This window comes from Haliaeetus albicilla, chromosome 18 (genome assembly GCF_947461875.1).
Source record: "Haliaeetus albicilla chromosome 18, bHalAlb1.1, whole genome shotgun sequence".
Classification (NCBI taxonomy): Eukaryota; Metazoa; Chordata; class Aves; order Accipitriformes; family Accipitridae; genus Haliaeetus; species Haliaeetus albicilla.
This window is the reverse complement of record NC_091500.1, coordinates 7,713,451-7,738,083: the sequence shown is the minus strand read 5'-3', so window position 1 is coordinate 7,738,083 and position 24,633 is coordinate 7,713,451. Positions and strand designations below refer to the sequence as shown.

General features: G+C 40.1%; 1 protein-coding gene across 4 annotated transcripts; it reads left to right on the top strand.

Annotated features, from left to right (window-relative positions):
* The first annotated feature begins 255 nt into the window (after positions 1-255).
* Positions 256-24,169, top strand: GCFC2 (GC-rich sequence DNA-binding factor 2). Of its 4 annotated transcripts, none has more exons than XM_069805668.1 (18): positions 256-711; positions 1,496-1,606; positions 2,922-3,083; positions 3,732-3,950; positions 4,951-5,030; positions 6,554-6,669; positions 9,032-9,218; positions 10,412-10,535; positions 12,206-12,284; positions 13,517-13,629; positions 14,367-14,566; positions 14,999-15,149; positions 15,430-15,551; positions 16,596-16,672; positions 17,964-18,030; positions 21,932-22,078; positions 22,448-22,572; positions 22,920-24,169. In XM_069805668.1, the coding sequence occupies exons 1-18, from the start codon at positions 315-317 to the stop codon at positions 23,032-23,034; spliced, it is 2,592 nt and encodes an 863-aa protein (XP_069661769.1). In that variant the 5' UTR covers positions 256-314; the 3' UTR covers positions 23,035-24,169. The 4 variants fall into 4 exon arrangements, with proteins under 4 accessions (XP_069661769.1, XP_069661767.1, XP_069661768.1 ...); XM_069805666.1 differs by having other exon boundaries at positions 14,996-15,149; XM_069805667.1 differs by having other exon boundaries at positions 257-711; positions 2,922-3,087; positions 3,736-3,950.
* The last annotated feature ends 464 nt before the right edge of the window (positions 24,170-24,633 follow it).

The following is a 24,633-nucleotide window of genomic DNA, read 5'->3' as shown; positions in this document are numbered from 1 at the left end:
TTTTCACGCGTCAGCCATCAATTAATTACCAGCAAAGCGCCTTCTGCTGCCCACCCCCGGGCCACGTCCCCCGCTCCCCTCAGCCCCTCACAGCACCCGCTCCCGCCCACCCTCCGGCTCCCCGACGGTTACACGCGGGACACGCCTCCTCGCCCTCATTGGACAGCTGTTCCCCCTGCCCCGTCCCGCCCGGAGGCGGGTTTGCGCCGCGGGGCGGGGTTTGCGCGAGGCGGAGGCGGAGTTTCGGCGTCGTCGCGCATGCGCGCGGGTGAGGCGGTTTGCGCGGGCGCTGCGCGGCCCCTTCGCCGAGCGGAATGTTCCGGCGTCCCCCGCGCAACTTCCGCGGCCGGCGGCGCGCCGCCTCCAGCGGCGGCAGCAGCGACGAGGAGCCGGACCCGGAGCCGGTCGTTGCCGCCGCCCCCGCCTCCTCCTCGCCGCCGGCAGCCCCCGGCCCTGGCTCCGAGCGGGAAGCGGAGCCTGAGGTGGGCGAGGGGGGGGATCCCGGCAGCGCCGCCGCGTCCCCTGAGGGGGCCGGGGCGGCCGCCGCCGCCGCCGAGGGGCCGCGGCCCCCAGAGGAGGCGGCGGGCAGCCCCGGGGACCGGGAAGAGAGCGGAAGGGCAGCCACCGGCCGAGGGCCGCGCCTCGCCGGAACGGGGCCGGCGCGGGGGGGAAAAGTGCTGCTGAGCTTCGGTAGTGAGGAGGAGCGGGAAGGTAAGGGGTTCGGCGGCGTCCCCCGGCTCCGGCGGAGCCTCGCCCGGCCCGGGGTGGCAGCCGGTACCCTGCCAGCGCCGGGGGCTCCGGGAGGAACAGCCAGGCTGGGAGCTGGGGGGAGCAGGCTGCTCCTCCGCACCCCGCGCACGGTGGGGGGGGGGGGGGGGTCCTGCCTGCCTGAGCCCCGGGCTGGTGACCCGGGGAGCCACAGGTCACCTTTATGGTTCTTTGTGACCGAAAATAGGAATATCGTGTCATGGATAGGGCTGTTGTGAGGGTTTGTAGCAGAAAGGCGTATACAAGCACTCTGAAGATGACACATGTCCGTGCGCTTTTGGCTGGGAAGCTTCTGAAAGCTTGTTAGAGCAGAGAAAACCAGAGAAAACTGTCTGTGTTTCCACGGCTGACTAGGCTTAAATAACTGAAACTTAGATGTTTAATTAACTCTTCCTGGGCTGTCGCTTTTGTGGCTGATGACACAAGACAGGTCAGGGCGGCTTACAGGAGTCACTTTGTGAGAGACACAGACTGCAGAGAAACGGTACGTTTCAACAGGACAGTGTTGCTGTATTGAGGAGGCTGAGCTGCACGGTTTTATATTAAGAGGTGATGGATCTTAAGTGATAAAGCCATAGAACTAGTTAGACTTAATGCGGCTAGAACTTCAAAAAATACGCTGCACGCACACAGGGGTTACGTGCACTTTATAGTTTATATATAGATATGCATATATACTGCTGTCTTTGTTTATGTTACTCAGAATCATTTTGTTTTATCTGGATAGGTGATGAAGAATTTTTTAAAATCAAAAAACCATCCTTCAATGAAGTGACCTTTAGAATTCAAAAGAAGGAAAGCCTGCTGCCTGCACAGACAGAAACTGAAGAAAGCAAAAGTAAGTAATCTTTTCAGTTAAATGTTTTATGGACTACTTACATGAAAATATATTACAAAATCAGTAAGTGAAGAATGATGTACAAATACTGCCGTTAGATGTTTTTTACTTGTCAATTGAACCAGGGATTATACTTACAATGTTATGTTACAGGTTTACAATTTTAATGTATTTGTACTGAAATTATTTTCCGTATGACCTTGGCAGAACAGTACCAGAACTTGGAGGCTGTTCTTGAGAAGACTTGGGTATGCGGAACCCCAGTAGTACATCAGAATTAATAAACTTATGATAAATTCATACCTCAGCATCATACCTTTCAAACTGTGTCTTAACTATCCACTGCTTATTGCTATCAGGTTGCAGTTTGATCTGAGTGTTTGCATTGAGAGAAAATGTGAGCTTAGTAGGATTTTGTTTGATGAAATGTAATGTAAACCTCAAACTTTGTGTTATTAAGCTGTGTGCTATTACAGCATTTGAATATTTTAATTGAATACAGTCAATAGCCTTAATTGTTCTTGTAGTATTCCTAGTCTTATTGAACTATTGTAGGTTTCCTATTGGGTTATTTGGGGTTTGTGTGTTTTACAGTGTGTCTAAAAGTTCTCTTCCCCTCTATTCCCCTTTTGACACCTCTGTCAATTCACAGGTATACCCTAATTGCTACTGTTAGATAAAAATAAATCAGATTGAGAAATATTTCCCTTTGAGATTGTGATTGAGATGAGATGGTAAATTTTCTTAGTAACTTCTTATAAAAGTATACCTCATACTCTTATAACAGGTGGCACATTCTTTTGTTCAGTAATCTGATGATTTACTGAAGATGTAGTGGCAGGTGAAGAGAAATCAATGTTTTTAAAGAATTCGAAGATAATCAGAGACAAGACATACATAACCCTTTATAGTTTAAATAAGGACTCCCTCATTGTTAATGCTTAAAAAAAAAAAAGGCTTTGTAAATACAGTTTATAAAGTCAAGGGAGATGAATCCAAACATGCTGTGAACTATCAGGATATTAATCTGTTGTCATCCGGGAGCTTGGGTCATTGCTTTTGTGCCTGTAAATGTGCTCTGTGTCTCAGAACGACATACCAGTTTAAGGACTATCACAGATGCTTTGATTTGAGACGAGAACTGGCTTGTAATTTACTGTCTTGGAGTGTCAGAAAATTTGATGTGTTTTGATGAGGACAGGTGGAGATAAAGAAGTGACCAGTCTTTGCTGCAGCAAGGTTACCAGTTATGGCACATCAGATTCCAGCTGCTGAAACTAAAATCACAAATCTTACTTTTTTTCCCCTAATACAGAAATCTGTCAGTTGGTGCCTAGAACTGGCAACACCAAAGGCACTCGTGAAGAAGAGGAGGAGAAGGAGGATGAAAGTTATTCTTCACTAAGTGAGGACTACAACAGCTCAGACTCTGAAAATGAATCCAGCTCTCCACAAAGGAGGAAGGATTTATCACCAGGTTAGTTTCCTGGATTGTTATTTTAAAGGAAGTTATTTACAACAGTCTTTCAAGTACGTGATGAGATAGGTGAGATGAATCCCACTCAGCGTAAATCACATAACGTGTAGGCATCTTGTTTGTGGTGAGTCAGGGTTACCCTTCTTCTGAAAGAATAGTGATGGTTCCCCAATATTTTTGGTTGCAGATGTTTGTTGTATTTCTGTGTTCATTTTGGAAATGAAGCAGAAATTATGACCATTGGTTTCGGAAGAAAGGCAGCAAAAAATTCCTGTTTAATGATGTGTAATTCCCTTCATGAGATTAAAATATAACCTCACTTGTGCTGATTTGTAAACTTTGGATTCTTTTGTAAACTCACTAAGTTTAGTAACACTGATCTTGTGGGGAGATGGAAAAAAGGAGGATGGGCTAACAGCGATTTCTTTAAAAGAAAAACGTCTGAGCTTTGTTTTAGACTGAGGGCTGCTTTTATAGGATGCTTTTCCATCCCCTTATATTCAACAGAGTAAGCATAGTAGAAAAACGTCTTGTGTCCTATATTCAGAATTGTACAGTGATCCTGAACAGTGGTGATTACTGACATTAGGAGCGATACAGAGTGTTGCTTTTAGTCCTTTGTTTAAATATTCTTTCCCTTCAATGCAGGTAGTATCCCCAGTGCAGCTTGTATTGAGGCTGCTCGGAGGAAACGTCACTTAGCCAGGACACGGGCTGATTATCTTCCCCTGGATGTTTCAAACAGTCATCAGGTCTCTCAGAGAAGAGAAAGCAGTGATTTAGAGAGTGAAGATGAGTCTGATATGAAGAATCTCAATTTTGTTCCTAAAATGAGAACTCTTAGGGAGAGGATGACTGAACACATGGGTGAGTTTGTGCCATTTCTCCCAGTGGTTGTGGCTTTATTTTACTGATGTCTGGAACAATGTGGGACTTGTCCATGAAAGAGTGAGTGCAGCGCAAGGCTTTGCTTCTCAGGGGTCTTGGCAAAAGGGTCTACAGCTGGTGCTTGAGGTTTATATGGGACATTAACCTGGTTTAGGTGTCGCAAATGTGGTGCAGGATGCTTTGAGAAACATTTAAAAAATTATTTTTGGCATTATTGACTACAAAAAATTGCCTTGTTGGAGGCACAGTATTTAATGTGAATAAAGTTGCTGTAAATCTTGCCTCCTGCTTCTGGTCCGGTCTTCCGAGTGCTCTCCCTGCATTGACATTATGACTGTTCTTGGAAAAAGGAGAAAAAAAACCCAACAACACAACCCTTCGGAAGTAAACAAACTTATTGCATACAAAGCGTATCTGGCTTTTCCTTTGCTTTTATCCTCCTATAGCTGCTTATAGTTTGTTTTATGAAGCACTGGTTTACTTTATTTGAGTAAGAGTTATAAGGAATGCATAACTATGAGCTGATTCTGCAATTCTGATTAATTTGAATGAGATATTTTTGTATCTATAATAGGGTGTATGTTTTGGAACACTCAAGGATTTGCTGTGTATAATGTCACTCACTGTGTTATAGTCTTTACTTACACTCTTATTTACATGTATTATACACAGCTTTGCTTTGAGACATAAAAGGGAGATGTTTGTGCTCCTTGTACTGCAGTAGTAATTGTATGAGAAACAGTAGGTTGGGGAAATTAATATTGGTGTGAATTCTTCAAATCCCACTAGCCGTTTCCAGGCCTTCCTTGTCTTTCAGTTTGGAAATCCTCCATCTGCAGATTTTTCATCTGCTATTTTTTGTGTGTATCATTTCCCAGTAATGTTCGGGAGAACCATTATTGCTTTAGAGGGAGAAGAACATGAGAGGGGAAAAATAAGGGATGTAATTGCATCTAATAATGATTGTTTTAACTTCCAGTGTCTGATGAATCAAGTGAAGAGGAAGCACAAATTAAGTGGGAAGAACAGCAAATAAAGAAAGCCGTTAAATTCTCTCAGGTGACATATGCTTTCCTAACCACTGGAAGTTGCTTTTTTGCTCATAGGCAAGAGAGCTTGTCTGGAGTACTGTAATATCTCTTTTCTGCCCTCTCATTAGAGAGCATTTTAGGAAGTTATACCCTGATTCTTCAGGGAAGAGATGATTAGAAGTATGGGAAGATGATAATGAAAATCTGTAACATCTTCTAGCTGTTCAGAAACAGGGTATGGTTGTCTACCTCAAAGGCAGATACCTGTATGTGATGGAAGACTGAAAAGCAGAGAATAAAATTCTGAACTCTGATTTCTTTGCTGCTGTGCAAGGGATCTTGAAAGCAAGAGCATGCAAATAATACAAATGTTAAAAAGTTGCAAAGTAAAAATTATTCTTTTATCATGCTAAACTTCTGTTGGGTGGCAATCTGAGAGCTCTTTTCACAGTTCAGCAGAATGCTGTCTTTTTTTTTTTTCTCATAAATAATTGGCAAAAATAAATGGCGTATTTTCTGATGAGCTAGAAGTTTTGTTTCTGGCTTGAATCACCTACTCTGTATCAGACTAGGAAAATATGAATAGCCAGTTCTTTATGTCAGAATAGACAATTGTAGAAATTTTTGCCCATTAAAAAGGAGTAGGTAGAGGACTGGGAGAAAGTTACATCTTTCTGCTGCTGAATTTCAAATCCAGTATGATTGGTGTTCTTAGGTCCTCATACTCTACTTGTTTCTGGAAAATATTAATTTCTGCTGTTCAGGGAACTGCAACAATTTTTAGTAGCAGACCTTTTTAGTCGTGGGCTCAGTTGCTTCAACTGATTGTGTTTTGGCTAGATTTTAATAGACAAACTTCTACTGCTTTAGAATACAAAGTGTCTTTTAATTTATAAGCTAAAACTCAGTGGAATCCTTTTTTAGTTACAATTACAGTTAAGCTGAGTTGTCAGAGTGGAAAACCTGTCTTGGCCACTGGCTTTGTCAGAAGGTAACATTCATATTTATTGGGGGGGTGAAATCAGAAAGTTTACTATGAGAAAATAGAATATTAAATGACTAATAGATGGTAAACAATTTATCATAAAGATATTCAAATGGTTTTAAAAAAGCAAGATATGAGTAAAAACAGATATTATCATCACCACTTGGCTGTAGTTTATTTCTACATTTTATATTTAGAATCTTGATACTAGCGAAGTCTCAGCTGTTAGTATAGAAGCATTATGCATTACTGAAAGCTATTAATATTTTCAGACCAAGACAGCAATTTAAGTATACCCTAAGTTACGGATTACTTTGTGCTGTTTATATGTGTATGCACTATATGTTTTTATACAACATATGTACGCAGTTTTTTATACTTTCAGTTTTTCTTGCTTTTGTCTTTTTCTGTACAACATTTTCTGTACTTAATTTGATAATTAAAAAACATATCTTTATATTGTATGCCTTGTATATTTGAATGATAGATGTTGTTGATCTGTAGAGCTGCAGAGGGCAAACTTGTGTAATTGGTGTATTAAAAATTAACACTTAAAATTCTTGCAGGAAACTTATGATGATGCTTCCCTGCATAAATCTCAACCAGCTAAACCAAAGTTTGATCCCTCTGTTTCTCTACCACCTGTGAACTTGGAAATTGTGAAGAAGCGACTAACTGAAAGGTAAATCCTGCTCTTATGAACTTAAATGTTGAGTTGTCTGAGTTTTTTGTCACAGAATGAGAGATGACAGCTTTGAAGTCTTATTCTTTTTTCCTGAGTGTTGGAGGATTTTTGGCTTGTTATTTCATGTGTAATGTGCCTGTTACGATGTCTAGTAGAGTACTACAAATTTTTTTCTTTACTTGGCAATGCTTTGTTGTAGGGGAGCATTTGGACTTTTCAAGAGTGTTTTATCAACTAGAACTTTAGAGAGTAAGTTCATTTAAATGGCAGCAGCTTTTTATGCTTGGTAGTTTTTGGCAGGAGCATTGGTTCAGTGTTCCGTTTGCCCAGCAAGCAAAACTTCAACTGAGGCAGATGGAGCTGGCAATCGTAGCCTTCTTACCGTGGTTCTTATACCAGCTGCAAAAATAGCTCAGTATTTTCTAAAGCAGGAGTAAATTCTCTGCAGCCTGTTTAGGCAAACTAGAACCTGCCTTGTTTTTTTTCTTTAGTTGTGTGCCAGGCTGTGACTTTTCTTTAGCAGTTCAGCAGCTGTCATATGGGCAGCTGAAGTGTCCTGGGATGGAGGTGGGAACCTCCAAGAGGGTGTGTGAGAAGGACAGCTGGGGTCAGGCATCCTAAGGTAAGCCATCCCCTGTCATCTCTCAGACCACTGGGAAGCAGCTGTTCAGATAAGTTTAGACAAGTAACATTATACAGCTGAAACATAAATATGTGCTATGGGCTTGTACCGAGCTCTCTCTGTATATGCTTTGCTTTGTACAGGCCATCATTGACCTGCTTGTTTAGAGAATTGCAACTAAATTGGATTAAATATTTTTGTGGAATTATATGCTTTCTTTGCCATAATCACCTGAAAGGAATGAGTTAAATGAAGTAGGAATTTACGTACAGAATCAAAGAAGAAAAATGAGAATAAAGCTATCAAAAGTGGGACACCTACCTGGAAAATAGCAAGAAGGGGAGGGGGACCCTGGTTGATGTAAACTTTATAGGTGTGGTTAACATGCTAAATGCTGAAATAGCCTTTTTTTTTTTTTTTTTTAACTTCTAGCAGAGTAGAGAACAATAGCTTAGTTCAATTATTTTCATTGGGAAGTGTTTCCTTCTTCAGGGAAGTGAAATAAGTCTGTTCCTTGATTCTGTTACAGGCTTGCTCAAGCTGAGCAATCACTTGAGATATGTAAGGAAGGAAAGGGGAAAAAAAAGAGGAAGCAGAGTTGTAAATATATGTAAATGTTCCTGTGCTGCCTACCTAATAGTGACAGCTATAGACATAGGTTCCTGGATTTTATCACCTACTAGCAGCAAGAGTCCTTAGTTGGTTTGTATTTAGTAGTGAACACATGTTGAATGCTTATAGTTGCTCCTATCCATGCAACTTAAATTAAACTGGTATGGACATACTGGCATGAGCTGAAGTTTTATCCAGATCATGTTGGGTAGAATCCATTTAATGTGATGTCACAAAATTTGGCTTTTTATGTTTTTGGGAAGCATGGTGTACTGAGAGATCTAGGTAAATTGTTAGTGGTGCTTTCAAAACTAGCACCATAAGTGACATTTGAGTCTCCAAAGCATGATGCTTGTCCACGCCCCTTACTTCTGCAAATGTTGGCATGGGTATATGTTTCCACACTTATTAGCTGAAATGCAAGTGCTGTTATTAGCACAGGCAAAGATTTTGTATGTGATTATACTGGGAAAAATATTTTGGAATGTATCAACTGCTATTTTGGCAATTGTCCTGGTTTCGGCTGGGATAGAGTTAATTTTCTTTCTAGTAGCTGGTATAGTGTTATGTTTCGGATTTAGTATGAGAAGAATGTTGATAAGACACTGATGTTTTTAGTGTTGCTAAGTAGTGTTTATACCAAGTCAAGGGTTTTTCAGCTTCTCATGCCCAGCCAGCAAGAAGGCTGGAGGGGCACAAGAAGCTGGGGGGGGACAGAGCCAGGGCAGCTGACCCAAAGTGGCCAAAAGGGTATTCCATACCATGGGATGTCATGCCAGTATATAAACTGGGGGGAGTTGGCCGGGAGAGGCAAATTGCTGCTCGGGATCTAACTGAGCATTGGTCAGTGAGTGGTGAGCAATTGCATTGTGCATCACTTGTTTTGTATGTTCCAATCCTTTTGTTATTGTTATTATTATCATTATTAGTTTTTTCCTTTCTGTTCTGTTAAACTGTTCTTATCTCAACCCTTGAGTTTTATCTTTTTCCTTCCGATTCTCTCCCCCATCCCACTGGGTGGGGTTGGGGGGGAAGAGTGAGTGAGTGGTTGCATGGTGCTTAGTGACTAGCTGGGGTTAAACCACAACAGCAATAGTTTTAGTTGACTGGGTTTCTCTTTTTTAGGATAACGACATTACAGGATGTACACCGTGCCCACCAGAGGGAGTATGAAAAATATGTAGAGGACATTGAAAGTTCAAAAATGACTGTCCAGGAGTTAGAGAAGTCTTCGGATGCAGCTCTGAATTACAAATTCTACAGAGCCATGAAAACATATGTAGAAAACTTGATAAACTGTTTGAATGAAAAGGTAGGTATATCTTCCTCTTCCTTTTTTTTTTTTTTTTTTTTAAGATGATAAAGGTGCATTCTGTCAACAAAAGATTAGGGTTTTTTGTTTGGAAATTATGAGGGAAACCACTCAGTTAAAAATCAGTTCTATCAGAAATTTTAATGTAACAAGAAACAAAATATAGGGAAAACAAATCAACCCTCACTGTGACCTAAAGTGGTGATCGAGCTGGTATAGGTGTACCAACTTAAGCTATGGTCTCACTAGGTTCTGTTGGATGAAAGCAAAATGTTATTGGAGGGAGTTTTCTGGAGGTCTAGTAACTAGAGTGTGTTGAAGTTGAATGAGAGATGGTGCTTAAATTCACTTTTGAGATCTCTCTAAATGTCTTTACTGAAGGTCATATAACAGAGGTAGTAAGGATTTCACATTAGGTTTGAGCTGAGATTGAGTTAGGAGAGCTGTGCGAGAATTTGTCTGTTATTGGCTGCATGTTTCCTGAACTGCAAACATTGTGTATTTAAAAAAGGCGAGGAGCTGCCTAAAGTTTGGCCTCAGTGAAAGTAAACTGCTGTTATCCTCTATAAATAGTGCTATGAAATCTAATTTATGTCACTTGATTGTATTGCAGTTCATAGAATCAATTGTAGAATACCAGGTTGGAAGGGACCTCAAGGATCATGTGGTCCAACCGTTCTTGGCAAAAGCATGGTCTAGACAAGATGGCCCAGCACCCTGTCCAGCTGAATCTTAAAAGTGTCCAATGTTGGGGAATCCACCACTTCCTTGGGGAGATTATTCCAATGGCTGATTGTTCTCACTGTGAAAAACTTTCCTCTTGTGTCCAACTGCAATCCCCCCAGGGGTAACTTGTACCCATTACCCCTCTTTATGTAACTTTAAGGAGAATTAATGAATAGATTTTCTTCAATGGCTAGTGGCTCAAGAGCAAAGTGAAAGCTAATTAAGTACACCAATAGTGTCTGATTGAGCACTTTTGTATGAAGTCTTGGGTAGTCCCATGATGAGCAACTGGCATTTAGTTTGTGTTTTTCAGTCTTGCATAACAGTCTGAAAAATTCCAATGACTCCAAACATACTTTTCAGTCTGTAATACGTTGGTTCTAACCAAGTACTGAAAACTGGTTTTTTGTTTGTTCTTTTTGCATTTTATTTGATTGAAAATCTGGTTGCTGTTTATTATATTTCAGCTGAAATACATTAATGAGCTAGAATTGGCTGTACATGTACTTCTTCAGAAACGAGCTATGATGGTATTGAAACGAAGGCAAGATGACCTGAAAAATGAATCTGCTTATATTCAGCATCTGACAAGTTAGTATGAAGTTAAAAGTTATTTTCTTATTGAAACATTCACTTTTTGAGCAGAAATATACAATTACTTTTTTTGGGTGAAGTATTTTATTTTCGCCTTTGACCTCCTTTCCTCTTTGTCAGTAGCCATGTTCTACTATACCTCAGTTGGAATCCTCACCTCAGTAAGGTCCATGATGTTATTTTTCTCTGGTTTAATAGTGAACATAACATGATCAAATACTTTGTTAATTTTGGGTTATTCAAGTCAGCAATTTCCCATCAATATTTAAAAATAAATGTGTAGTTGGTGTTCTAGTAGGTCTTAAGTGGGAGAAAGCTTGCGATGTAGGATTCTGTGAATATATGAAAAAGCAGTGTGTTTACTTGGCAACATCGTGCTTACATGTGAGTCTTTAAGGCTGTGTGTGTGCTCAGAATGGAGATTTCAGACTAGGAGGTGACACGTGAAGGGAAGGACATGAAGAAAGAAACATCTTTGTGTAAGGGTTTTATCAAAAACAATTTTATTTTTGTCCATGTAGGAAAAAGTATTACGACTTTCTCATTTCATGTTTTTTTTTTTTCCACACCAATATATTGTTTGTATGCTGTGTGAATCTTTAGCTGCTGCTTTTTAAAAGAAACCCAACCTCTGAAACCAAACCCTTTAGAACTGTTTAGGCAAAGCTAAGAGCAATATGCTTGGAGCTGCTGGGACCAGATGGGGGCCAGATGCACCAGTTTCTGGTAACTACTAATCATATGGGTTCAGTCTTCTCACTACACAGGATAAACTGCTGATTACAGAAGGCTATCAGCCTCTATGATTTTTGTAAAATGGTGTAGCAGATTGACAGCAGGTGTTAAGAAAAGGGTAATGCCATAATAATAGTTGCCATTGAAATGATTTTACTTCTAGCTCATTACAAAGGAGACTGTACTTGCATGTTTAACAGCACTTTTAATTGTTTTTTATGTTCCTAGTTGTATTTAATATAGTGGAAAGGCTGTTTTTTCTTACATGATAATACTTTAGTAGTACGCTTTTTTAGGTGTGTTGTGCACATATCAGCCAGCTAATAGTACTACAGATGAATGGCCCAACTAGAAAATGCTTCTAGTTTCTACTTCTGTGTTGGACTCAAGAATCAGAGTAGGGGTAATTGTGGGCACACAGTTCGGTGACCACTCAGATAACAGGAGGCAGTGGGGAGCTGACTAGTCTTGAAATCGAAATGCAGTGATTTTTGACTAGTGTAAATTAGGGATTTAACTTCCACTACAATGTTGGAACCAAACCTCAAAAGTTATTCCAATTTATTACATGATTTCATTTTTGATATACAGGACAAAGTTAGGTCCCTGTGCTTGCCTTTCACACTGCTAAGAACCTGCCGTGGCAGGCACTAAGTTCCTTTTCCAGGATTAGGACGCAGTCGCTGGAATGTCATCAAACTCGCCTTTTCATCAACTGCTGTAAGGGAACAACCACATCTGACTATATGCAGTTAACATTTACTGTGCGTTACTCTGGAGACTGTTAGAGTTTTGATTAGGAGGTTTGATTTTTTTCTTTGGCTGTTTTCCAAATGAAGAACAGTAGAAGGAGAATGTGTGTTTCCTGTTTGAAAAAATAGGAACTTTAAAATCATACCATTTTATTTTTGACTGTTTCTCTCTTCTGATAGGTGGGGATGACAAACCAGCTAATGGTGGATTGGAAGATGATGAGAAGGCACAGCTTCTGGAAATGTGTGAACATCGAAGGTAACTATTACATACAGGTCCACTTAACTAATGTACTGTGTACTGACTTCCTGTCATTTTTGCAGTGACGAATGTAAGCCTGTAGGATTACTCAATGAGATTACACAAGAAATATGTATTTGCTTTCCAAAACTTGAAGTATTTGGAAACCATTATTTGTGAACGTCATTCTCTTCATATTGATTTGAATCTGAATGCTAATAGGTCCTGTTATTTTAAATTAACAAGTCTTAAGTGAAGCAAAACTGTATGAGGGGAGCTTTTTCCCTCCCATTTTAATAAATAATACTATGACCTTGAACAGAAATATATTTTTGTATTATTGTATAGATGGCAAAAATAGGCGGTATTGTTGCTGCTGGGGGGGTGGTGGTGAGTGAAGCAAAGCAACATCTATCTACCCCTGCTCTGCTATTGATGTAGGTCAGACAGATACTACATTTTGGATATTTGGATATTATAGTGTTCAGAGATTGGTACTGATTTTTTTTTTTAAGTTATTGGGAGCTTTGAAAGTTTTACAGTTGCATTAGTGCCTTAACTCATGAAGTTACTTTGAAGCAGCAAGAACCTTGGAATTTAAATGAAAAACTGTATAATGAGAACTTCCACTTGAAGCAGTTAACCTTTAAGGCTAATTGATGTAAATAACCATACAAATGTGTTTATGCAATATCACTTTCATATCATATATCATTTTCCTGTGGCATAGATGCAAGCTATTGATTTTGCAGTCTGTTATGATTCTTGGTGTCATGGCAATAGTTTTTTAAGCCCAACTGGCACTTGGATGCTATCACAATTTTTATGTGGGTTGTTGCACAAGTACTCCAGAACTGAGATGACAAAGGCCAAGAGCTCAGTAGTTTACTATACGCTAAAACTGTCGGAGACAGCGTCCAGTACTGTGCTAGATGTTCAGTGTTTCAGGTGGGATGAGTTATTAGCCTCATCAGTGGGAATGAGGTGAAGTGAAGGTTATTACATGGTTCATAGGGGAGATAGAGATGGTGCTCTAACCTCTTTTATGTCATTTCCGAAATCTCCCTCTCCTTTCACAGTTTGTGTGCTTTTAGTTACATAATTACTATTGCTCCCTCATTGCCTTTCCTTAGGCTGTTGCTCTTGCAACTTGCTTTAAGTATGTTTTTTGAAGTCAGATTATTTTTCATTAAGCTTCCTTCTGCATACATGGGAGAGGATAACTCATCTGAGTTCATTACAAAATACAGGACTTGCAGACGGCAAATGAGAGAGTGTTCAGGAGAAGCTGATCACCATGAAGGCATGTCAAGTGACGATGAGCTGACTCCGTCAGAGGTGACAGAGTTCCAGAAGAGCAAAGGTTGGTGACAGTCTTACTGTGATGTCCTAGAAAAAAAACCTCTTTCTGATATTTTTTAAATGATTTTTTTTTTAGGAAAGGTGAAGAAATACTTCATTTGACTTACATATTTTTAGTTATACACTGTAGACAAGATGCATTCAGACAATTCTGACTAATGACTTGGGAAGAATAGGTGTATGGTTGTAGATTTCTTTTGGTATGAATTATGTGGTGGTGGCATTACGCATGACTGTTTCAGCTAGAAGTAACCTCTTTTAGATTATGCCAAAGCTGATCTGACAGTACTCAATCCAATGCTACAACGTGTTTTATATAATCATTGTTTTCTAAAGATAGAGTGAATTAAAGGCTGGCATTTTAATTATCTTGAATGAATGGATGAAGAGGAGCAGGGAAATGCATACCTTTTCTCCAGATAACAGCAGCAGGGTTTTCGTGTCTGAAATTTTATCACTGTGGTATAAAGTTTGAAACATAGTGGTTGTATAAAACTGTGGAATAGACCATGAGGAAACTTGCCTTTTTGGTCTTCTGACAGTATTTTTTTCTGAAACTGGGTTTTCCAGGGAGCCAGTTTTAAAACCCATTTCAGTGTCAGGTGTGTCAAAGATAAATTACAAATGCCATTATCATATAGATATTTCTTATGTCCTATAGATACATAAACTCTTCAGCTTATGCCTCAATAAGTTCTGTGATTGTTTCTTTTTATTCCCAATGAATATTATCCATAGATAACCTTTTGGAGGATAGTAGGAAAGTCTTTGAAGATGTACATGCAGATTTTTGTGACATCAGAAAAATCCTGTTGAAATTCCAGGAATGGAAAGAGAAGTTTCCTGACTCTTACTGTGATGCCTATATCAGTTTCTGCCTGCCTAAGCTATTAAATCCATTGATCAGAGTTCAGTTAATAAATTGGAATCCTCTTGAGGTAGGTGCATCAGCTGACTTTGTTTTCTTCAAAAATTGTATGTGTGGTGTATTATGTATTAATATGAAAAATGAGATGTTTTTTCTATGTATAGCACAGTGCATTAGAAATGAAAATAGAAAGATACTGTATTGGTCTCAGAACTTGAAGCATGTGGTTGGAATCTTGTTAACTTTCTCCTTTCCCCCTACTTCCAGGCCCTTTTCCAACACCCCCTGTAAAAACATTTCTTCTCCTGAGTTCTTTGAAGACACTTTAGCAATCCCACCTTTTAAGTTATAGCTTTGAATCTAGTGTTTGTGATTTGCTCGTTTGGCCTGTTCAGTGGTGAAGGTGGATCTGAAATTAAGTGGGAATCTATGGTATCATTGGATGGAGCTCTTCCTTTAATCCTGACCAGCTGAACAACTAACAGGAATGATCTTTCAGCAGAATTTTACAGAGTTGGAAGAGATGCCCTGGTTCAGAGCTATAGAAGAATTCAGTGATGCCAAAAATGTATCTGAATCAAAAAGGGATAATGATACTGATCAAGAAGTTTTGCCTAGAGTGATTGAAAAAACTATTCTTCCAAAAATTACAGGTATAGTAAGATTGCCTTGAAAATGTTCACTGCAACTAGGCAACGAAACCTTAAATAAAAGTGATAGCTATCAAATAATGTTAGTTATATAATGGTGCTCCAAGATGTAGTGAGTACATGGTTCCACCGAGTGAAGCTAAGGTAGCCTCTTTTTAAGATTATTGTGAGAGGCTTAGCTTTTTGTATGTTTACTTCTGTTACATTGTAAGGCCTTGAAACTAGAGCGGATAGCTACTTGCATACTGTGAATGCAATAAATTCCTATTTTTTTTTTTTTCAGCATTTGTAAAGAGTGTGTGGGATCCTTTATCTACTTCACAGACAAAGAACCTTGTACAGCTTTGCAATAACATCTTTGAAAAACAAGTCCTTTCCAAACGTGAATGCACTCAAGCAAAAAAGGTAAAAGCTCCTGTGGTACTGGGGAAGGGGGAACTTCATCCACTGTGTGTGCTTTCTGTGCATGCACTTAGAACATCATCCTGAAGTTGTTCGGTTCTGATTACTTGTTTATTTTGTCACTATATATTAAGAAGATTTGACAGTTAAACTTAGAGCTCTTTGATGCTCTCGTTATTAAAGATGATGGGAGATGGGACACTTATAAAGTAGATCTAGAATTTTAAAACGTGGAAATCCCCAAAGGTTAATTACTTGGCTAGGAGAAAGACTACTTTGTAATCTTAGCAATCTTTTAATAATGACTTCTATACACATAGTCACTCCAGCATGCCCTTCTTCAGCCTGATTGTGGTTTTAAACCTCCAGATTTACATCAGAATATCTAGTATAAAACTGGTGAAATGGGATGAATGTTTAGGCCCTGAGTATGAAAAGAAATATTTTTAAGAAAATGTTTATGCCTTCCAACTGAGCCTTCCAAAGGTTGCTGATTTGAAACCATGCCTTGAAGTTGAGTGGTACAACTGACCTTAGCCGAGATATTGTTTGTACAGAAAGTAAACCAAACCAGAACTATAAATAAATAAATAAGCTTTTAAAAAAAAAAAAAAAAAAAAAGCTAGGTGGCAATCTCTGGCACCTAAAAGCCTGTTGCCCAAAAACGCATACTACCCTAGCTATGGTGATTTTTATTTTTTTACATACAATTTCATGGCTTTTTATGAGATCCTATGTGCATAACTTATTTTGTTGTTAATCTATACATTTTTCCTGCTGCCTTGCAAACTAATATGCAAAGAAAGGTCTTGGGGAAATAACTTAAAAAAACCCCAAACCCTTTAGATTATAGATAATTATAGCTGTGATTTGTCTACTGTTTTTAATGTAGTCATGGTCTCAGTGTGTATTATATACAAGTGGCAACTGTACTTAGCTCTAATTAGCATTTTGTGGTTCTAGATGAGCAAATTAACCATTGAAGTTGTTGTAAATGGAAGATGAAGTCTTTCTTCAGAGGACGTATTAATAATTCTTTTTAAACAGGATTTGTTGAACATGGTTGTCCTAAGAATGAAGAAATCTGTAGAGGAAGATGTCTTTATTCCTCTGTATCCTAAAAGGTAAGCTGAGTCAGACTTTTTTAAGCTTTTTCTTTTACTTAAATTCCCGTACCCCTCTTCCTCACAGATGTAGATGAAATATTGTAGACATCCATTAACAGCTAATGGAATAAGCATGCCTTCCACTCTCGTGAGACCCCACCTGGAGTACTGTATTCAGCTCTGGGGCCCCCAACACAAGAAGGGCATGGACGGGTTGGAGCAAGGCCAGAGGAGGACCATGAAGATGATCAGAGGGCTGGAGCACCTCTGCTATGAAGAGAGGCTGAGAGAGTTGAGGTTGTTTATCCTGGAGAGGAAAAGGCTTCAGAAAGACTTTATAGCAGCCTTCCAGTACCTAAAGGGGGTCTACAAGAAAGCTGGAGAGGGATTTTTTACAAAGGCATGTAGTGATAGGACAAAGGGTAAGGGTAATGGCTTTAAATTAAAAGAGGATAGATTTAGATTAGGTGTAAGGAAGTTCTTCACTGTGAGGGAGGTGAGGCACTGGAACAGGTTGCCCAGAGAGGCTGTGGCTGCCCCATCCCTGGCAGTGTTCAAGGCCGGGTTGGATGGGGCTTTGAGCAACCTGGTCTAGGGGGAGGTGTCACTGCCCATGGCAGAGGGCGTTGGAACTAGATGATCTTTGAGGTCCCTTCTGACCCGAGCCATTCTATGATTCTACTGTTACAGGAAAGGTTATGAAGGAAAAGTTCCTGTTTATGAAGTCTTTCTAGTAAGGGTAACTCAATGCTTTTTTGCTTCTGTAACCAAAAGTTTTCCAGTATATGAGGTCCACAGTCTGGTTTTGGCATAGCAGCTTACATCCGAGGGCCTGTGTTAGTTTAGGTGGTCTGGTGTCATGTCTGTGTGTCCGCTGATTCCTCCTGTCATTCCTAAAATAGGGTTTATATTGCTGATGCTTATTCCTGGGCACTATTTCAAAGGTGGGGTTGAGTAGGAGTCTGGGAGATGTGGCGTTAAGATACAGCTAAGAGAGAAGCTTTGCTAAAGCTGGTGTAGGATGTTTGGTTCTAAGCCATGCTGGTTTGTTATGAATCCATGATATGTAGACACGGGTGTTTCCAACTTCTAATTTTATTGAAACTTATTTCATAGTAGTTGTATTATAATGGGTTCAAATCAACAGCTGTTTCCCTAGACCTTTATTCTGATTGTGGTTGTCACTGCTGAAAGAATGTCAGAATTAACATTCATCAGTATCTAAGACATCAATTGTCAGTTTATCTTCTTTTAAGAGCAAACAAAAAATAAATCCTTATTTTACCTTTTTTCTTCTTTCCATGACCAGCGCTGTGGAAGACAAATCATCACTATGTTCTAAATTTCAAGAAAGACGGTTTTGGTCAGCTGTTAAGGTAGAGAAAATATACCTATTTTTTATTTGAAATTCCTTTTAGTGAAAAAATACTTTGCAGTCAGTCAGGAAATACATCTTCAGGCAAGTCTTAGTCCTGGGAGATTAATACATTTTTATTAGTATGGCTAACCATTTTTCTCGGTGAAGGTTGTGTTCTCTGTGCAACCTGCGTGTGATGATTTAAGAATGAACCATAAATGAATGCTTTTTTTCTGTTTACCCAACTGATACATGTTCTGCAAGATACTTTGGTCTGACCATCTGTTCTTGCTGGTTCTTTTTTTTTTCCCTTGAGCGGGTCAGCCAGGCCTGTTGGCCTTACATCATACTAGTTAGTCACCGTCACCCACTGCTACGGGGACAGACAGGTTCTTTTGGGGATCTTGGGCAGCATGATGATGGCACTAAGTTGTAGGTACAATTAAAGTTTTATTGTGGTTTTTTTTTTAACAGAATTTTGTGATCAGCATAGCACAGTGTTTTATGATCTGAGTAGCACAGGATTTTTATAATCAGAATCAGTGTAGCACAATTTTATAAGTAGCATAGCACAATTTATAGGACAGCTTAGCTTATGGTTCCTAATCACCTGGACCCTCTGCAGATCAGGTCAAATCTTAACATTTGGCTTGCAGTATCAATAATGCAACAGTCATAACATATAAAAGAATGTGAGTCACTCCATCTGCGGAGGAAGCAGAGGACAGTAGAGGCGTCCCTGGCCACCCTGGGGGGCTTATGGGTCTCACTATCCAGCAGTAGTTCTGGTGCAAGTTCCCCTTAGGACTTGTAACTGCTTGATTTTGTAGACAGTGCTCTGTGTGCTGTTCTTTTTCCCTGTTCTGTGATGGGGTCATCACCACCACAAAGTTGGCCAGGTGCCTGGGGTCTTCAGGGCCGGTAAGGAGGGGAGTGATCAGCCTGGCTCTCAGGAATTTTGAGGCTGACAGAGAGGGGAAGAAGAAACCTGTTTGGTTCGTCTGCTTGGTGCACAGGACCTTCATGGTCTGGTAATGAGGAGAAAGGGGACTAATATGTGACCAGCTCAGTCACAGAGAATGGCTGTTTGCCTTATAAAATGGCATTAGTTATGCTAACCATTATTGTAGAATGTAATTACTGTGCGTTCATATAAGCACATCAGTATAGTTTTATTTGGGGGTGCTGAGTTGGGGATTTCTGAATGCCTGTGATTCAATTCCTACTTAAGATGTGTTTCCTCTAGGAATAGATTTGGATTCTTACTAAAGATGAGACTTAAATGCATAAAACCCCATTAAAATCCCAGACAGTACTGCAGTTCCCCAGCTATTCATGATACCTAGCCCTGTGTAGGCTTCCTGTTGTTGTGATGCAGAGCTTCCTTTCTGTTGAAAAGCTTGAGAAGTTGGGATTCTGATCCCAGCTTCTAGGACTGTGTATTGTGTTTTCCTGGAAGTCAGACCTGGGTGCTTTCCTCTGCAGACTGACGTTTTCTCCTTTTAGTTTTTGATTTCTTCACTGTCACAGTGGTTGTCTTTGAAGGGGTGATAATGGAGAGTAGTTTAAAGTATTCTTGCTCTGTATATCTGTTGAATAGTTGTCACATTTTTTTTCTGGAGTGGAGGTGTGAATTCAGTCACCCCAGGGAAAATAGTACTGCATCTCATCTGTGTTAAACTTTTGGGACCTACTTAATACTTAGGCTAGTGTAACGCATCTGTGCTTGAGACTGCTCTGTGGCACTGAGACCCACTGCCATTGTGCAGCCCTCCCACTCATGCTGTTAAGCTCTGTCTCTTAATACGGGTTGCCATCTTCACAGTGCTTATTAGGAATGGCCTCTAAACCATGCCCAGAAATTGTATGGAGGAATACTAATTGGCTTGGGTGAGAAGTGAGCCAGGAACTCTTCTAATGCAAAAGTACAGGTGATGGAAGTTCAGTGTTTGTACCCTGGTATTGCCTAACTTGCCTAGTGTAGATAATCATGTTTTGAGCTATGCTATTTGTTTAGTACACTGTGTACTTTCCTGATTAATGCTGGCCAGTGGAAGCACTCCTTTTCCTTTGATCTATGTTTTAGTCATTCATGCAGTTAGATGGAGGTGTCCCATCAGATACTTGAGAAATGTGCAAAGGTGGTGGGCTTTGTGAGTGCTTTTTGACTGGTGACTGCAAAGGCAGCAGGCTGTGTCTGTGACGGTGAAATACCTTGACGTTAACAGCTACCTGAAAATTAACTCAGAATAGGTTAAGGGAAAAAATAATCACGTTCTTAAATCAGACTCAAAAATGACAACAATTGTAAGGATTTATAGTGATAGGGGCAACAGAAGAAAACTCTCAGTACCTCATAATACTGATATCAACTACAAAAAATCTCTTTGTGCTGCTATGAACTGTGGCTACCAACCTCATCATGTTATGAGGGACTGTGTGTAGTCTTATCCTGAGCAGATGTAGGAACTTCTTTTTTTTACTTCTGTCTTGGATTCTCTGATGGTTTGCTTAGAATTGGATGTCACTTGGTTTTGGTCCCTATTTCTTGTAGGGGGAGTGTCTTAATACTCTTTCCTTGTTTCATGCTTTCAGATTTGACTGCTAAGCTCTTCTGTGTAAAGCACAGTCATCTTCTCTACTTGGGCCTTAGCAAATTGTTAACCTATTAGAAGGGTAAAATGTTCTTCCCAGCTTTGGAGGTGTGGTGGGTTGACCCTGGTTGGACGCCAGGTGTCCACCAAAGCTGCTCTATCACTCACCTCCTCAGCTGGACAGGGGAGAGAAAATATAACAAAAGGCTGGTGGGTTGAGATAAGGGCAGGGAGAGATCGCTTGCCAGTTACCATCACAGGCAAAACGGACTCGACTTGGGGAAAAAAATTAATTTAATTTGTTGCAAATCAAATCAGAATAGGATAGTGAGAAATAAAACCAAATCTTAAAAACACCTTCCCCCACACCTCCTTTCTTCCTGGGCTCAACTCCCAAATTCTCTACCTCTTCCCCCCAGCAGTGCAGGGGGATGGGAAATGGGGTTGGGGTCAGTTCATCACACATTGTCTCTGCTGCTCCTTCCTCCTCAGGACTCCTCACACTCTTCCCCTGCTCCAGCGTGGGCTCCTCTCCTCATGGGGCCACAGGTCCTCCAGGAGCCTGCTCCAGCGTGGGCTTCCCACGGGGTCACAGCCTCCTTTGGGCACCCACCTGCTCCAGCATGAGGTCCTCCCTGGGCTGCAGGTGGAGATCTGCTCCACCGTGGACCTCCCCGGGCTGCAGGGGGACAGCCTGCCTCACCATGGTCTTCCCCACGGGCTGCAGGGGAATCTCTGCTGGGGCGTCTGGAGCTCTTCTTCCCTCTCCTTCTGCACTGACCTGGGGGTCTGCAGCGCTGGTGCTCTCACATATTCTCACTCCTTTCTTCTCCGGCTGCAGTTTCTGTTGTGCAGGTTTTCTCCTCCCTCCTTAAATCTGTTCTCCCAGAGGCACTACCACCATCACTGCTGGGCTCGGCCTTGGCCAGCAGCGGGTCCGACTTGGAGCCGGCTGGCATTGGCTCTGTCGGACATGGGGGAAGCTTCTAGCACCTTCTCACAGAAGCCACCCCTGCAGCCCCCCTGCTACCAAAACCTTGCCACAGAAACCCAATACAGGAGGTCATATATACACATATTAGGGAACAGTTCATATGCAGATATAAAATTAATTATCCTACTTGATAAGGTTATTTACTATATGCAGCTTATTAGTGGTTAAATGATAGTAAGTTTGGAGAGTGTGAATCCTAGGTTTTGAGTACTTAAATTGGATGGACATAATATTATCTTTTAATCTTTATCTTGCATAAAACTTGTAATATTGTTTTTTAGCACACTTCCAGCCACCAGGTATACATATTCTCTGTTTCTTCATTAATGCAGCTGCTCTCCAATGTTCTTCTTTGGGATGGGATTGTACAAGAAGATACGGTCCGTGATTTGGGACTGAGCAAGTTGCTGAATCGTTACCTTCTTCTGAACCTCTTAAATACACCACTAGGACCAGAAAATATAGAAAAGTGTACTAAGGTAAAAGATAACATGTACATTGGCATTGAAAAAGCTAAAAGCTTTTTTCTTTTTTTTTTTTTTAAACATAGAGGGGTCAAAACTGAAGATGGAATATTTAAATTTAAAATTAAAACATTTAAAATTTGGTTTTAAATTTAAAATTTTTTATGACCTTGGTGCATAAAAGCATTTTAGAGCAAATATTGGTCCATAGGTTCTTAAGAATAACTACTTCTAGGGATAATCAATCTTGGTTTCAAAGAAAAAACACACTACTACTACTACTGACTGAACCTGCCAAAAAGTTGCTGTCAGAAGCGATGTGACTTGGTTATATTGAAAGACTTTTCTTTTTAAACTTTTTACAAACATTTTTTGTGTGAACAGGTGGTTGCATGCCTCCCAGAAAGATGGTTCCAAGATCTGAGAAGTGGATCAACTCTTCCTGAGTTACTGAACTTCTGCCAGCACTTGCTGAAATGTGCCCGTATGCTATACAAGAATAACCACAGGTAATAGATAAGGCTTTCCTTGGGATTCAAGCACTTCCTCGAATGCTTTGTGTTGAGGAATTTAAGAAACGTTTAAGTCTTATATATTTGACACTTTCAAAGATGTTCCCATCACATACATACATAAAAGATGGAGTCCATAATGTAAAGGAGCACTTCCGCAGTTCTAGTTTAATGTGACAGTTTGAGGCGCTAGATGTTGGGTACTGTTAGTGATGGGTGTAGCCAAGGTCACCTGCTGACAATCGCCCAAGAAGAGATACCTGACTCTTCTTAAAATTAATAAACATAAAGTGTACTTAAGTCAGCAGCACTTTTATGTACCTAAGTTGTTTTTTTTTTAATAGTGATGAAACAAAAGAAGTTCTCCTCCTGCTGGTGAAAGTCAAAGCTCTACGTATTGTTGAAGACTTCATTGAAGAGTACAAACTTGAACACCTTAAATTGATGGTCGGGAAATAGAAATTTTTGAAGCAACACTTGTATTACTAAAACAAGCCTGCTGTTCACACTAAAGCAGTACTAGTATGAAATTTAATTAGTGGATCCTGCCTACTCAAAGGTGTAGTGGTAATCACTGTCTTGCTGCTAACTAGTTTTGAGGTTTTTTTTTTCTGAATGTCATCTTCTGCCACCTACTCCTAGGTTAAGGAGTCTTTAGAAGTTACAGTTGTCAAAGCGATGGTTCAGGCATTCTAAAATGTATGACAATGCTTTATCCTTTTTTAGAAGGATTCCTGGAAAGAGAGAAAGTGCCTGTAAAACTTACCACTGCTAGCCAGTAGATGACTTTACAAGTTATTTTCAGTATTAATTGCTAAATATCGCTCTGACTTAGCAGTCATTGAGCTCGTCTAACTTGTGGTCCACAGTGCTTTTTGGTAGGGTTATTGTTAAGCCATCCCTAGTGAAAAAGAATTCATAATGTCACAGGGGTTTTGACCCTGCTACAGGAACAAGGGAAGTCAGTGTGCAGATCTGGAGTTTGACTGATGAACGCTTACTGATGGTAAATGTGGGTTCAGTGAGGGAAGAAGTTGCACAGGAGAACATCTGGGGAAGAGTGAACATGAAGATAGTGTCTGATGTGCATAGTCTTGTACTTGATATAGACTGAACTTGTGTGCAGAACTGGAGTTGTCACACATTCTGCTTTGTCAGGCTTTTAATAACAGACATCTTGATGAGAAGCACAAGAACAACTTCAGTTACTTTCCAGTAACTGAAACTCTAGGAATTTGCTTCCCAGTAAGATCTACTGAACCTTACTTCATCATACCCTTATTAGATTTCTAGCGTTTTATAACTTTGTGTATTTGCAATAAATAGCTATAGAATAACAAGGGTACTTTATTGTAGAAGCTGTAGTGCATCACAGACTCTGTATGTTTATTTGTGACTGTATTTCTCCAAAATCTTCTGGGACTAGAATTTAACTCTTGCAGACTTAATCCCTATGATTTCTTTTATATTTTTTTAAGTTAAAGAGATATTTTTGTAAAATAATTGTAAATAGTTTTGATCAGTGTTACAGACAAAAGGGGACTTTTAAAATAATTTTGTTTATTTTGAAAATAAAAATATTTTGCTGTGTTAATGAGACTGGTACAGTTCAATTCTTTAACATGTGACACGAATGTTATTAGAAGTATGAAAAAACTCAGACACCATTAGCCTTTGTTACCTTCAGGAGTTATGTTGCAAATCCTGCTTTCTAATAATGGTGAATTTCTGTTGCTTTTTGTCTGAGAATGCCAACAAAAATGTGACAGCTGATCAATCACCACAAGCTCATGATCTCATTGCTTTTCTCTTGTTCTCCTTTGTCTCATCCCGGCTAAAAGCTCTCCCCTGAAGCAACCAGCCTTGTGCTATTATAAAAACATAATGTTCTATCACAGTTTAGCACTGTAGATCTATCCTGCTGGAAGAAGGATTGTTTGTAATGACTTTGTAGCATGGGAAGGCAGTTAATGCTTGAGCTGAGAACCCCTGTGTGGTTCTACTATGGAAATACAGTTTCATGAAGCCAGCTGTCCTAGTATGGAGAACCTACTCTGA

Coding starts and splice junctions, on each gene's coding strand:
- GCFC2 (XM_069805666.1), top strand. CDS start 315: ATGTTCCGGCGTCCCCCGCGCAACTTCCGCGGCCGGCGGCGCGCCGCC. Junction 6,670..9,031: donor AAGAAGCGACTAACTGAAAG/GTAAATCCTGCT, acceptor TCTCTTTTTTAG/GATAACGACATTACAGGATG. Junction 18,031..21,931: donor GGTTTTGGTCAGCTGTTAAG/GTAGAGAAAATA, acceptor TCATTAATGCAG/CTGCTCTCCAATGTTCTTCT.